General features: G+C 34.4%; 1 protein-coding gene and 1 long non-coding RNA gene across 3 annotated transcripts; both read left to right on the forward strand.

The window, feature by feature from the left end:
- Positions 1–1,563: 1,563 nt before the first annotated feature.
- Positions 1,564–6,595, forward strand: LOC112056798 (MOG interacting and ectopic P-granules protein 1). Its single transcript, XM_024097286.2, has 2 exons — positions 1,564–1,722; positions 2,845–6,595. The coding sequence occupies exons 1-2, from the start codon at positions 1,701–1,703 to the stop codon at positions 5,490–5,492; spliced, it is 2,670 nt and encodes an 889-aa protein (XP_023953054.1). The 5' UTR covers positions 1,564–1,700; the 3' UTR covers positions 5,493–6,595.
- A 4,610-nt stretch (positions 6,596–11,205) lies between these two features.
- LOC112056801 (uncharacterized) lies at positions 11,206–14,539 on the forward strand. Of its 2 annotated transcripts, XR_008251072.1 has the most exons (8): positions 11,206–11,344; positions 12,605–12,666; positions 12,852–12,923; positions 13,127–13,199; positions 13,405–13,477; positions 13,682–13,754; positions 13,959–14,031; positions 14,237–14,539. It is a non-coding gene; the product is annotated as an uncharacterized LOC112056801 (long non-coding RNA). The 2 variants fall into 2 exon arrangements; XR_008251073.1 differs by lacking the exon at positions 13,405–13,477.
- The last annotated feature ends 260 nt before the right edge of the window (positions 14,540–14,799 follow it).

The raw sequence follows: 14,799 nt of genomic DNA on the forward strand, positions 1-14,799 counted from the left end.
CTTATCATCATCATCAGAAAATAACCGCTTATTGTTTTTTTGTATTTATTTTCTTATAAATTTTTTGTAGTCAAGGGCTAATTTGTAAATAATAAAAATAAATAAATAAATTTCATGAATATCCTTTCTCATAACATTAAGGGTCATAACTTGCATAATATATTCTGCATTATACCTATCCACATTGGGCTAGTGTGGTGGACTATTGGCCTAACCCCTCTCTTCTGAGAGGAGACTCGAGCTCAGCAGTGAGCCGAATATGGGATAATAATTATGATGATGATTCTGCATTACATAACACTACTACTACTATTTCCATTGCAAACCCAATAATAGTTGATTTTGACATATCGGTAGGTACAATCATGAATCAGTGATCAGTCTTTCCTTATTTTTAACATATAAAATAATATCTACAGGTACTAATATTGTAAAGAGGAAAGAATTGTTTGTTTGTTTGCATTGAATACTGAAACTACTGAACCAATTTGAAAAATTCGTTTACTGTTGGGAAGCTACATTATCCCTGGGTGCTTTATGCTATATTTTATCCCCGTATTTCTACGGGAACGAGAACTACGTGGGTAAAACCGTCGCGTCTGCTAGTACTATAAAATATAATTGCTCCTTGGTCCAGTGGTTCAAATCTTGGATTGGGCTATGAGATAGGAACTGATTTTTTCTTTTAAGAAATTTTCAGTCCTGAGTTGAAAAGTCGTTGGTATTATCACTGACATATTTAATAGTGATAGTTAATGAATTTAACATTATCACTCTAAACTCGCCAACCCACATTGGAGCAGTGTGGTGGATCTAAGCTCCATATCACCTCGCCTATAAGGAGGGAGGCCTGGCCCTGTTATGGCTGCGCTGTTTATGATAAAATTAAATAAGTAAGTATGTACCTACCTACCTACATATCATTGCCATGACCTTAATCCATTCCTAAGGTCACTTACTAAATGAATATCAAATTATCAAGTAAATAAAAGTATTTCGTGTTTTCATAAGTAAAGGACGTAGGTAATCATTGAAGTCCTATTACTCATTTTGTTAAGATTCATACTCATAATTTCATAAAAAAAATTTCAAGAAAAGTTGCACTTTTTGCGGCTTAATTGATTATTTGTCTTCAATGGTTCTGGTTCATACACAATGCAAAAATAATTATTAAAACCAAAATGAATAAACTCCATAAATCTGAGGACTCATAAGTTATCCGGTTAGGTTTTTAGAAATCCTCTCAGGTACGGTACAATTTAAATTCCAACTCGCACTTGGCCATCTTTTTTAAATTTAGCGCTCCTTTTTTAATCAGTCTTCCCATTATGGAATACCGCGTCCTTTCCCCGCTGAGAACTCTCCCATTCCCCTCTATCTAAGCAAAGGTCTTTTTCATGTCGATTTTCATCCAGAATATATTTTACTTGATTATTAGTCATATTTAATAATCAATTTATAATATAAGTTTTATTAAAAAAACAAAACTCAATATTGTTTATTCAGAATTAATTTAAAATTTAAAAAGCAATGTATTTTTGTGAATACACTGTGAAATAAGTCATAGAGCGTCTGTTTGTTAATCGGTACAGAAAATGACGTTGATAAAAACCTTTTAAATTGACAGCTTGATTTGGTTTGGTTTCCGCTACTGTGCTATTGTGCTATTTTTTTGGTTTTACGTTAAATAACTCAAGAAAATGTCTATATCTACGGCTACAGGTACCAAAACTGATTAAATACTCGTATCTATTATCGAAATTTTGAGGTGTTCCTATATAACTACCATCAAACATGATGGAACTATGTTTTCGGAGTAATGCCATGGAATCCCATATGGCGGTCCTTACTCCACATGATTTAGCGACGCTACGTAACGAAAAAAATGGATTTTTTTGTAGGCTCCAACTTGGGAACTACTTGATTGCTTCATATCTGCCCTAATTTCTAGGTTAATTTCGTAGTTCAAATTACGTTAGGTTAATTTTGTATTCTACTTTTTTTTTACTTTTTGGCGTCAGCCGAGTGCTGACGCCGGACACGGACAACTTTTGAAACGTAGACGCTGCTAAAATACTGTGAAAAATAGAACTTTCAAACTGTTTATTTGGACGAAATTCCAAATGATGATAAGTTATGTATGTTCTATATTGAAAAAGTTTTAAATATTAAAAAAAAAATCTTCAAAATAAATTCTCTTTCTCCTTTTTTATTACTTCCATAAGTCAACCAGTACCATTCATACAAGAAGCCCCATTACAGAAAGTTACAACACATATAATTTTTCAGTGATTTTAGATGAACATACTTAAAATGCTGAAATTCAATTTAATTAATTTAAAAACAATCTCTAATAATAGCAGGAGAAGTAAACACTCCATATATCTCTTTTGAAAATATGAATTCACCATACTATATCTTCAAAAATGCTAAAGAAGCATCATACTTTGTAATGTAAACACATATACTAATCTTTATTACTAATGCATGATGTTAATAATAAAATAAATAAATATATATTTCCTCATATAAATAAAATCTCTTTGGATCCTAAGCCTCCTGATCCATCTTGGTTGAAAATTATGGTAGTTTTCAATGGTCTATCTTAAATATGTGTCAGTTATGCAGCATTTACAATACAATATAACAATTTACCTGGTTAGTCAATTTTTTACAGGTAAATAGATTATTGAAAGCTAGTCAGCATGAACTTAACACTGGAGTACAAGTTAAAAAAGTTGATGACAATAATATCAGTCAGAGAGACTTTCAACTTTCCACTATGTATGTCTGAGCAAAGTTATTTGTGATTGTCCTCTTAACAGTTTGTTGTTTGTTTTATAGATGAACGCACTGAAGGAGATGACGATACCTCACAGGGTAGCCAACCCAAGGATGACAGCAGTGACTCAGAGAATGAAGAAAATGAGATTGAGAATGAAATTCAAAACCAAAATGGTGGTTCCATTGGCAGAGACAGTCCTGAAGTGCATGAAATAACTAGTGATGAAGAAGATTGTGTAGTGACAAATGACGATGACAGTTCAAATTCTAGTTCAGACTCTAACGATAGCTCTGAAGGGTCTCAACAAAGCAATAAAGATAGAGATAAAGAAAAAGACGAACAGCCTCTAGAAAATGGAGGTGAAGAATCAGATGTGGAGGAAGTTTCCATTGAGGACCCTCTGAACCAAACCCACAACAAGGTGAAACCTATTCTTATCAGTGATACTAAAAGTCTGTCAGGTTTAGCAACAAAACAGACTGAATCAAACAATGGTGAAGATAACAAAGAGCCTACAGTAGTTATTATTGACACCAATTCCATTTTATCTGGTAAAGGATCAACCCCAGTTGCTAACAAAACTTCAACTAGCACATTAGATGCACAGAACTTGTGTCAAAGTATTGCTGCTAGAGGAACAACAATCACACCAATTAGTTGTAAGTCAACTCCTCCTCGATCTAATCAGAACAATGTGCCTGCAGCTGCACAACCAAATATTTTGCCCTCTTTAACAGATGACATGTTTGTTGTTGAAGCACCATCTTTCATTGTTCCCTATGTATATGAAAAACCATCTGTTAAACCATTCAGGGAGTTTGTAGATAAGCTAGGCAAAGAGCTTGAAGAACTGAAAATAAAAGAAGAGCAGGAAAAGCTAGAAAAAGAGAAAGCAGAAAAGGAAAGGAAAGAAAAACTCAAACAGGAGAAAATTGAGAGTGGTGAAGAAGTTAAAGATGAACAGGACAGTGATGAGGAGGGCAAGAAAGTTGCTGAGGAGGCAGCAAAAGAGAAGAAGCTTGAGAAAAAGCAACGAAGGAAGCGTAGAACTGAAGAGGATGACGATTCCTGGGATGGAGAGTCTTCCAGTGAATCTGAAGAGGAAGGCCTCAGTGATTGTGATATGGTTGTAATTAAAGAAAAAGAGGAAGATATAAAAGATCCAATTAATATGATTGTAAAGGGGATCAAGGGTAAAAGTGACAGTTATTTTGATTGTTCTTTAGGGCAGTTTTTCATAAACATTGGACTTAACTTGGTCCAGGAGTATGTTCAGAGTGATTTGTTAAAAACACAAAATAGAAAGTTATACAAAGAAAAGAAGTCAGGTCGCAGCACTAAAGCTACTGAAAGTGCTATTGCATCACTGAATCAGAATTTAGCATACAGTAAGAAGCTCAATGCACCGTATGCTCTAGAACAAAAGAGATGTGATTTCTGTAGCTTTAAAACTGAATCCATTTTAGTTATGTCTCATCATTTGGAAGCACCGCATATGAAGAACAATATTTACAAGTGTAACACATGTCCATTTGAGATTCGTAGTCCACATGACATTTTGTACCACATGGAGGCTGAGCATAACATCAGGGGACGACTGGAGCGAGCGCCTGCTTATCAGCAGTGTCCCAGTTGCCATTTTGAAGATAATAGCAAAACTAAACTGGCACGTCATCTTATTGCTTGTGCTAAGAAGTTTAAACCTGAATTCAACCTCTCTCCACCTCTCGAGTGGGAGCCCCCAGCAAAGATACCAAAGTTATCCAGAGCCCGGAACAATGTTGTAGGACCATATCAATCCAATTACAATAGATCACAAGTGGCAATGGGTCCTCTAGGACGTCCACCAATGAATATGTCGAACCCTATTATGCCGAACATGCCAGTATTGGGACGTCCACGAGGCCGACCTCCCCTCGCTGGTCCTGCACGTGCACCAGTTTCAGGAGTGCCCATAATTCGCAGTGGAGTAATGATCATGCATAACAACCCTCCTAGTGGGACCACAATATCTAATTATCCAATTTTACCCAATAGCCAAGGAAATCTGTCTGCTACACCTAAGATATCCATTACACCCTTACCACGTGCCCCACAACCCTCTTCGTCAAATTCCAATGTCAACTCCAAAGCTACATTTGTGATTTGTGAGATTTGTGATGGTTACATCAAAGATCTGGAACAGCTGCGGAATCACATGCAATGGATCCACAAAGTAAAGATCCATCCTAAGATGATTTATAACAGACCACCACTTAACTGCCAAAAGTGTCAATTTAGGTTCTTCACAGACCAGGGTCTGGAGAGGCACTTGTTGGGCTCGCACGGATTAGTGACAAGTTCTATGCAAGAAGCTGCCAACAAAGGCAAGGATGCAGGTAGATGCCCTGTATGTGGAAGAGTTTACCAGTGGAAGTTGCTCAATCACGTGTCCAGAGATCACAATATGACTCTGAAGCCTGCCCACTTGTCGTACAAATGTACAGTGTGCACTGCAACCTTTGGTATGTACAAGCAGTTTGAGAACCATGTCTACTCCGCCCACAGTGTAGTGGCCAAGCGTGTGATAGACAAGAAGAACTCTGGCCCACCTTCCAAGGCCCCCGACACAGATCCATTGCTCAAACCACTCAAAATAAGTGATGAGATCACTATTATACCTCAACCTGCTAAATCATCAGTGACCATAACCGCTAAGGGTAAATAACATTAAAATTTGGAAGTGTGATAACTGAGTTATAGCCCATATTGATTTGCCCAACTTGTTTGTCAGTGATGCACTTCCATGGTTTCAGGCAGTATTGTGTATATACAAGCTATGTAACACCATTCATAGATTTAACATTAACATTTTAATGTTCAAATCTAATGATATTGTGACTATTTTCACTAACCAAGCAAACTTGTTATTTTATAAAAAAAAAAAGAATTAAATTAATAGAGTAAGGTGTAAATTCAGTGTATAAATCCAATAATAACCAAGAAAAGAATAAAATGTTTTTTATAATCCTTCCATGTCTTAGCATCATTTGACTTGTGTATGTGACGTATGTGATGTGGTTTAAATGTCACAAATTAAAATTTCCGAAGGTAAGATCTGCATTGTGGCTGTAGTATAATAGTTGATGAAAGTTATGAATGTGCATCTTTGCAAGATAGACTTATTATTTACAATAATCATTGTTAAGTAATTTATTTGCAAACTTTTCTTGTGTAACCTGTGAAAACTATAAATTATTGTCTGCCTATTTTTATTTATAATAATACTTAATAATTTTTATTATTAATTTCAAATAAATGTATTATGAAAATATATTATAGGTAGACATTAATGTTAAATGTAAATCAATATGTAAGGTGTTAGTATAAGAATATGTTGTAGGTTTAAAATTATAAGAGCATAAAATATCAATTGAATTTCCTAATCCATTTTAAATTTTGGCAAAATGCTTCCAATTTGGATACAAATTTTGAGTAACACATCTGTTTTATTTATTCTGATCTCAGGCTAAACTGGAGTGTTCATTTGGTAAAAGTTTACTAAATTGTTAAAGTACTTATAGAACTGAAATTATGTTTTTTTTTATTATTAAATAAAAAAGACCATTATAAGCCTATTTGATTTAGAAACTTCTTTAAAATTTGATTGATATACTCCATTCAACAAACACATTTGGTAAGAAATCTTTTTTTGTATTTATAATTATGATAAACTGCAGATGTGCATCTTATGTTCAACCTTAAATAAATGATTTTTTTATTAATTTCGATGTTTTGTTTCAAGTTTTTAATAAATACATTTACATATTATTTTGCTTTAATTGTATAAATAGCTGTTGTGACTGGAAAAACAAACAATTCATAGTATTCAATGCTATTTTTTTTAGACACAAGTAATCTGAAAAGTAAGAGCCTGTAATGGTCAGACCTTCGTCTTTATAAATGATAGCAGAATCCTGCGGTTTCACCCGCGTACTACAATGTATCTAGCTTCATAGTGATTTCTTAGGAATGGGTAGTTTTCTAAATAAAATTAGTAAGAAGTTAAGAACTGATTAGTGCTTCTTGCTGTGTTAGATGAAATCACTTTTTTGATTGGATAACTTTACTTTTTTTAGTCATATATTACATAGACATATAGACAGCATAATCAATTAATTCATTAATCAATTCTCTTTTTTTTTCTCGAAAACTTGAAATTTTTACTCAGCTGCAACATAGACATATCCAAACATATCCAAAGATTTTCCATGGTTACAGATAGGTATAATCTTCCCATTTTTTGTTGAGTTTTGGGAAATGGTAGAAATGTAGGTGGGGGTCCAGAGGTGAGGAGGTCTACCGTAACCAGCTATGTAAAAAAAGTTTTGGAACCTCTGGTATAAATGGAACGCTTATGTTCTCACCATAGGTAAATTTGGTAGGCAACTATGGAGATTGTACCGTAGTGGATTTGAGCGGTAAGTAGCTTATTTCAAGGGTCCCTTAGACCTATGGTAGGAGCATGGTCAGAGAAAGGTCATTGAACCTATCTGTCATAAATCGACCCGCCGCCATTTTGATTTTTACTAAAACCGCGGCATGTCACGTAGGTATACTGACGTAGTGATTATATATAGCTATATATTATACTCTTTGATAAACTGTACGTACCTATAGATTTACGATTCGGTACAAGTGTACGTTGTATGGGTAGAGGACAAAAAAGGTTAAGTAACATATTTTATAGACTATATTAGTTTATCCCCGTATTCTCACGGGAACTATGCGGTTAAAACCGCGGTTGGTCGGCTAGTGTAGGTAGGTACTAATACCTAGGCCTAATTCGGACTACTTTAGTATTTTAGTTGAGTATGAACAATTTTTGAATTTACCGCCCAAAAATCGTTCGTCTCGACTAACATACTAAAGTAAAACTAGGCCTAAGTAGGCGAAATGTGCGTATTACATCTACCTGCGAAAAAAAAAACTAAATTAGTAGCTAGGTATTTTAAAAAAGTTTTATAAAATAATAGTTAACTTAATTAGCAGAGCTTTATTTGACTTCCGTGGAGCGAAAGACCCGTAACCCCACGTATCTTTTAAAATATCATATGTTGGTAAGGTACTTATGGATTTAATGCCCCAGAAACACAATGCTTCTCGCGCTGCCTCGATTTTGCTGTGTCCACACACTATTCTACTCGCGTAAATAATCGCGATGGCACCTATTAGTCCTTTGACTCGCACTCAATAACGACAAAATAGGGAGTAGTGGGCAGGACGAGCGGCATGAAATAAAACAGTACGAGTAACGATTGGGTCGATGTTACGCCGTATGTAACGCCGCTGAGGTCCCATCACAGAGCCTACGACAGTTACAATCAGAAAAAAACCTCTCTGCCTATTTCCGACGGCACTCATGCACCGTGTGGCAGGCCGCTTACAGAGTTTCTGCTCACAGGATTCGATTGCAAGGAACGCTGCAAAGAAGTCGTCAAACTGTAGCCTATTTGTTGTGCCTGTAAAGTAAATCAGTAGTGCCTAGGTAGTAAATCTATTTATGTATGAGCCGTGATAGCCCAGTGGATATGACCTCTGCCTCCGATTCCACAAGGCGTAGGTTTGAATGCAGTCCATTATGTCATTTTAAGAAATTAAATATCACGTGTCTCAAACGGTGAAGGAAAAACATAGTGAGGAAACCTCTATGCCTGCGAATTTCCTTAATTATCTACGTGTGTGAAGTCTGCCAATGCGCATTTGGCCAGCGTGGACTATTGGCCTAACCCCTCTCATTCTGAGAGGAGACTCGTGCTCAGCAGTGAGCTGAATATGGGTTGATAATGATGTGATAGAGCTCTACCGGGGAATTCCCCGGGAATGTAAGGCCATGCTAATTTCTGCCGCCAATCAACAATGTTGCGTTTCGGTCTTAAGGTCTTATTTTAACATTTCCGTATATTGTGCGTTATGCTGCGCAATATAAGATTTTAGGTATCCCCGGTTACATAGGGGCGCGGCGGCAGGGCATCACCGCGCGCCTCCCACCCACCCGAAGTCGCCTCACGTCTCGATTTTTGTACGATTGTTGTAAATCGTACAAAACCATAACCTAGACGTCATAAAGCTTGCATCTGACTATACCTGCTTGTTATCTACTATAATATTACCTGATGACGATGCAGTCTAAAATGGAACCGGGTTTACTTGGAAGAGATACTTATTCCATCGCGTACTCGAACTTCTGACGTATTCCACGTGACATCGCAAACGAAGCTAAATCCATTTGCGGTACGTCTTTGACGGTAGAGTGGTAACTAGCCACGGCGCTTGCCTACCACCCAGACCTAAGCCTATTTAACTGAACCCAGGGCCACAGTAATTGAGTAGGAACACTACCAATTGCGGCCAGAGAGGTCGTCAAATCTAGTTAGGTTTCAGGCACATGAGGCTCAGGTAGATGGGCACAAGGCGACACGAGTATAGATCTCGGCAAGTAAGTTGCCGGCAAAATGGCAGTCATGTCAAAGTATTAACGCGTACTCCATGGTTGCCTAGTAAATTAAAGATGTCAAATGTAAGTGATTATAATATCGTCACGGTATTGCTGTGGAATTACTCTGTGTTACTTCGTCAGTCGCGTCGCTAAATTCCTAAAAATGTTTTTCTGCATAAAAGCCAACTTATAAGCCGCTATTTAGTTTTTGTTTTCATTTTGAGTAAGTGCCGATGGCTCTATGCGGGACCACTGCGTCGACACCGAGGGGTTTGGGCGAGCGCAGAAGCATCACCTGATAATAATCGCTCGCTATTAAGACCTTGCTTGCCATGTAAATTATTGCTAAGTGTTGTGTCAGAAATGGTATTGAGGTATGCCATCTGCTTCATTCACACCTATAAAATAATCTTTTGCAAGTTGTAACCATTATTCTTTAGACTGAAACATAACGGTGCATGGGTGTACCAAAATCTATACTTAAATATTTCTGTAGAGAGGTCAATTCTGTACATGAAATATATTTCCAAAAAGGGTAGGGTAGGGGTAGGGTAAGATAGGGTATGGGTAGAGTAGGGGTAGTTGAAAGTTTACATCTACTTTCACGCAGACGAAGTTGCGGGTGTCCACTACTCTACAAATTGATATCAAGGCCTATTAACGAAATATATTTTAGCCGAAATTTCACGATTTTTAAGTTATATTGTTTTTTCTACAAAAAATCACTATGCAATTTAGTCGTACCTACTATGTGCTGAAATAGTACCTACATTAAGATACATATAAGTTGAAAATTACAGCCGAGGCGATATCGCTATCCCGAGCTGTAGGCGAGGGTTACAAGTAAGCTGAGGCTGTAATTATCAAAGCGCACGTATGTTATAAGATGTTTTACAGCATATTTGTGGAGAAACACACTTTCTGAAAATGAATTTGCATCTTTGTCTGTTTTCCATATGATAAAATTTTGATACGCATGTATGTATCTATCGGTCGATTTTTCAGGCACGAGTCTCAGAGTAGGTACTCTTTTTACGCTACCTTTGGGACTTCTAGCGATGTCGAATTAATAAATTCATCGATACTTTAAAATTAAACAAATACAGCAAAAAGAATAATTTTTACTTTTTCACAGACAGAGAAGTAGCGCACCAGCTTAGAGCAAAGCCAGTATTACTAGTAAAGTAAAATAAGATGAGTGGGGGAAGATCGAACGGTTTTTTGATTAGTTAGCAGTGTTATGTTTGACGACTTGTAGTACAGTACATATAACTTATGCTAAAATTATATCTATAGTGAATAAAGTACAAAAAGAAAAGATACTTTCATGTCATATCGATAAATCCCTGTTATATTTATTCGAAAGCAAAAAAAAAAACAGGGGGAAATATGAAAAGGTGGTAAGTAAAGAAAAATAATGAAAAAGAAGTCTCAGTGGAATTCAAAGAGTTTAAAATCACTATGTTATTTAAAATAAAACTAGCTGACGCACTGACGCCATGCGGTTTCACCTGCGTGGTTCCTGTTCCCGTAGGAATATGGGATTAATATATAGCCTATAGCCTTACTCGATAAATGGGCTATCTAACACTGAAAGAATTTTTCAAATCGGACCAGTAGTTCCTGAGATTAGCGCGTTCAATCAAACAAACAAACTCTTCAGCTTTATGTATGCAATCGATGTTCATTGGTAGAGTACCCAGAAGGCTGGCAGTATTGCCATGCCACGTTGTGTGGCATTATTAATTCTCTGACCAAAATATAGGCCAGCCTACTGGTTACGGGAGGCTTTACGTCAATGACACCGAGAGATTGAATGGACGTTTCATGGCTGTACGGTGTAATACCTTTTCCTTTTCCCTATGGGAAAGAATAAAGAAAAAAAAATTGACCTGACATTGACAATTGGCAGTTGACGTTTGACATTTGTCATTTTCAATTTTCATGGTGGAGGGAGTGGTGTGACTGAAAAAATAATTTCACATTTTACGTTATTTATTATTTATTTGTAATTTGAAACTGCATTACATGCGATTGAATTTGAAACTACAGCTCAACAAAATAGGAATACATCTTAAATTGTACGTATGAATTATTGGTTTCTCATATTTATTTTGTTTGTGTTAGGCAAACACCACGTGGATTGGTTCCTGAGAAGTTTTAACTTTTTCGAAAGTTTTTTGCTGCTTCCAGCTTCTTTTCTTATTAATATTATTATATTTGCTCCATTCTAGAACTCCAGATTAAAGAAGTTCCGAGACTATTCTATTCTCACCAGTTAACTATTGTTAAGGTTATGTACCTACATCTATTCAAAGATTTTATATTTTATATTATTAGATGAGTCACTAACGCGTCGAAACTGAGGCGAACCCAAGTGGCTAATTGCCTTGATTTCATCTGGTCTCATAGTATACAACGAAAGTTATTAAATATTGTCTACAATGTTGAGTTGTGGGTTTAGGTAGTGTAAAAACTATATTTAGATAAATATATAAGTAATGTAAGTAAACACAAAATTGCGCATGTGTGCGTTCAGTGGAGTAGATAAATTCAGATCACTTTTTTCAGTGATTTTGTAGGCATGTAATATATTTATAGTTTTTATTATTGTTGCATCCATTGAAAGTAGTAAGAAGTGATAAAATTAAAACCAATGAATTGTATTTTGAAAGAATAGAGCTAAAATTTAGTAAATATAATAAATAAGACAAGTTGAAAATACAGCCCAAGTAAAAATAGAAAATTTGACAAATTCTAAATAAAATATTGGCAACAAAAATATGTAATGCATGTAGATTGTTTGGTGAAAAAATTCATTTTATTTGTGAATTTGTTTACAATTGAACTACATTATGTGTATATGTCGGAGACCGGATGACATCTGAAGTGGTGAAACACTATTGTCAAATGAATTGCCTATTCTCTGTATTATAGATCTCACAATTATCACTAAGAATGTAACCGATAACCCTTGAATGGCAGAGCATAACCTTGAGGAGTTCTGGGGGCTAGTGACTCCAGGTGCAGTTTTAAAGGGATCCCTTGATGACATACATTAAACATTCACAGTTACTGCTCAAGTTATTCCCCGAAATATTCCATGAAGGGTTATCTAACATAAGGAGTGAACGGAGTGGAGATTAATAATACTTAATAATTAAATATAAAGAGCCAATGCCAACATTTTTTATTTATGATGATAAATAACACGAGCCAAAAAAGTGTTTATTTGAAAACTATTTGATAACTAATATGATAGGTCTGAATATTTTAATTAGGCCTTTGAAACTAGATCCATTTTCTGTCTTGTTCTTAATTATTGTTTTATTATTTAACAGATGGAGGAAAAGAAAGCAGCCCAGAAAAATTACAAAATTTATAATTTGCAACAAAAACCAAAGTAAGTTACAACAACATCATAATTTCATTTTATAAATACTATGATGATAATTAACATGAGCCGAAAAAGTGTTTATTTGAAAATCATTTGATAACTAATGATAGGTCTGAATATTTAAATTAAGATTTCAAAAATGCCTAGTTGTTCTGCAATGTTTTTAATTTTATGGTTTCATTATTTTACAGGAAAAGGAAGGTGGGATTGGAAGCAATTTATCCAGACAGGATAAATTAGAAGAATACATAATTTAGATCAAGGTAAATTATCATTACAGACAAAATTATAATTTTATTTTAAACATATTCTCCTTTTAATTATGATGATAATTAACACGAGCCGAAAAAGTGTTTATTTGAAAACTATTTGATAACTAATGATAGGTCTGAATATTTAAATATGATTTCAAAAATGCTTAGTTGTTCTGCAATATTTTTAATTTTATGGTTTCATTGTTTTGCAGAAAAAGGAAGAAGGGACTTTTAAGCAAGTTATCCAGACAGGATAAATTACAAGAAAACATAATTTAGATCAAGGTAAGATTATCATTACAGACAAAATTATAATTTTATTTTAAACATATTCTCCTTTTAATTATGATGATAATTAACACGAGCCGAAAAAATGTTTATTTGAAAACCATTTGATAACTAATGATAGGTCTGAATATTTAAATTGACACTTCAAAAATTTGTAGTTGTACTGCACTGTTTTTAATTTTATGGTTTCATTATTTTACAGAAAAAGGAAGGTGGGACTGTTAAGCAATTTATCCAGACAGGATAAATTACAAGGATACATAATTTAGATCAAGGTAAGATTATCATTACAGACAAAATTATAATTTTATTTTAAACATATTCTCCTTTTAATTATGATGATAATTAACACGAGCCGAAAAAGTGTTTATTTGAAAACCATTTGATAACTAATGATAGGTCTGAATATTTAAATATGATTTCAAAAATGCCTAGTTGTTCTGCAATGTTTTTAATTTTATGGTTTCATTATTTTACAGAAAAAGGAAGGTGGGACTGTTAAGCAACTTATCCAGACAGGATAAATTACAAGAATACATAATTTAGATTAAGGTAAGATTATCATTACAGACAAAATTATAATTTTATTTTAAACATATTCTCCTTTTAATTATGATGATAATTAACACGAGCCGAAAAAGTGTTTATTTGAAAACCATTTGATAACTAATGATAGGTCTGAATATTTAAATATGATTTCAAAAATGCCTAGTTGTTCTGCAATGTTTTCAATTTTATGGTTTCATTGTTTTGCAGAAAAAGGAAAAACGGACTTTTAAGCAAGTTATCCAGACAGGATAAATTACAAGAAAACATAATTTAGATCAAGGTAAGATTATCATTACAGACAAAATTATAATTTTATTTTAAACATATTCTCCTTTTAATTATGATGATAATTAACACGAGCCGAAAAAGTGTTTATTTGAAAACTATTTGATAACTAATGATAGGTCTGAATATTTAAATTGAGACTTCAAAAATTTGTAGTTGTTCTGCAATGTTTTTAATTTTATGGTTTCATTTTTTTACAGAAGAAAGAAAAAGGGACTTTTAAGCAAGTTTTCTGGTCAGGATGTATTACAAGCAAACACAATTTAGTTCAAAGTAAGATATTATTGAGTATGCTGCAAAGAATCGTGTCACTTCATCCCCAACTGATGCTGGACCTTCCAAGAACCAACTTGTAGGCACAGAAAACATAATATGTAGTTAGGTGTTATTGATGTGGTATTGTAGTCAATGTCATGTAATGTATTTATCTAGTACTATTATTATTAATTTTGCTAGTATAAAAGTTGTAACTATAATTTTATTAATATATTTGTTAATATTGTTTTCTTTGTTTGTTATAGTACATAAACCCTTATTCCATGTAGGTACTATACGAAATTAATATTGTTTATATTTATACTAATATTATAAAGCTGAAGAGTTTGTTTTTTGGTTAAACGCGCTAATCTCAGGCACTACTGGTCCAATATGAAAAATTCTTTCAGTTTTAGATAGCCTATTTATTAAGGAATATATATTATATACTAGCGGACACCCGCGACTTCGTCCGCGTGAAACTCGATGTAAACTTTCAACTACCCCT

Source organism: Bicyclus anynana, chromosome 8 (assembly GCF_947172395.1).
Source record: "Bicyclus anynana chromosome 8, ilBicAnyn1.1, whole genome shotgun sequence".
Taxonomy (NCBI): Eukaryota; Metazoa; Arthropoda; class Insecta; order Lepidoptera; family Nymphalidae; genus Bicyclus; species Bicyclus anynana.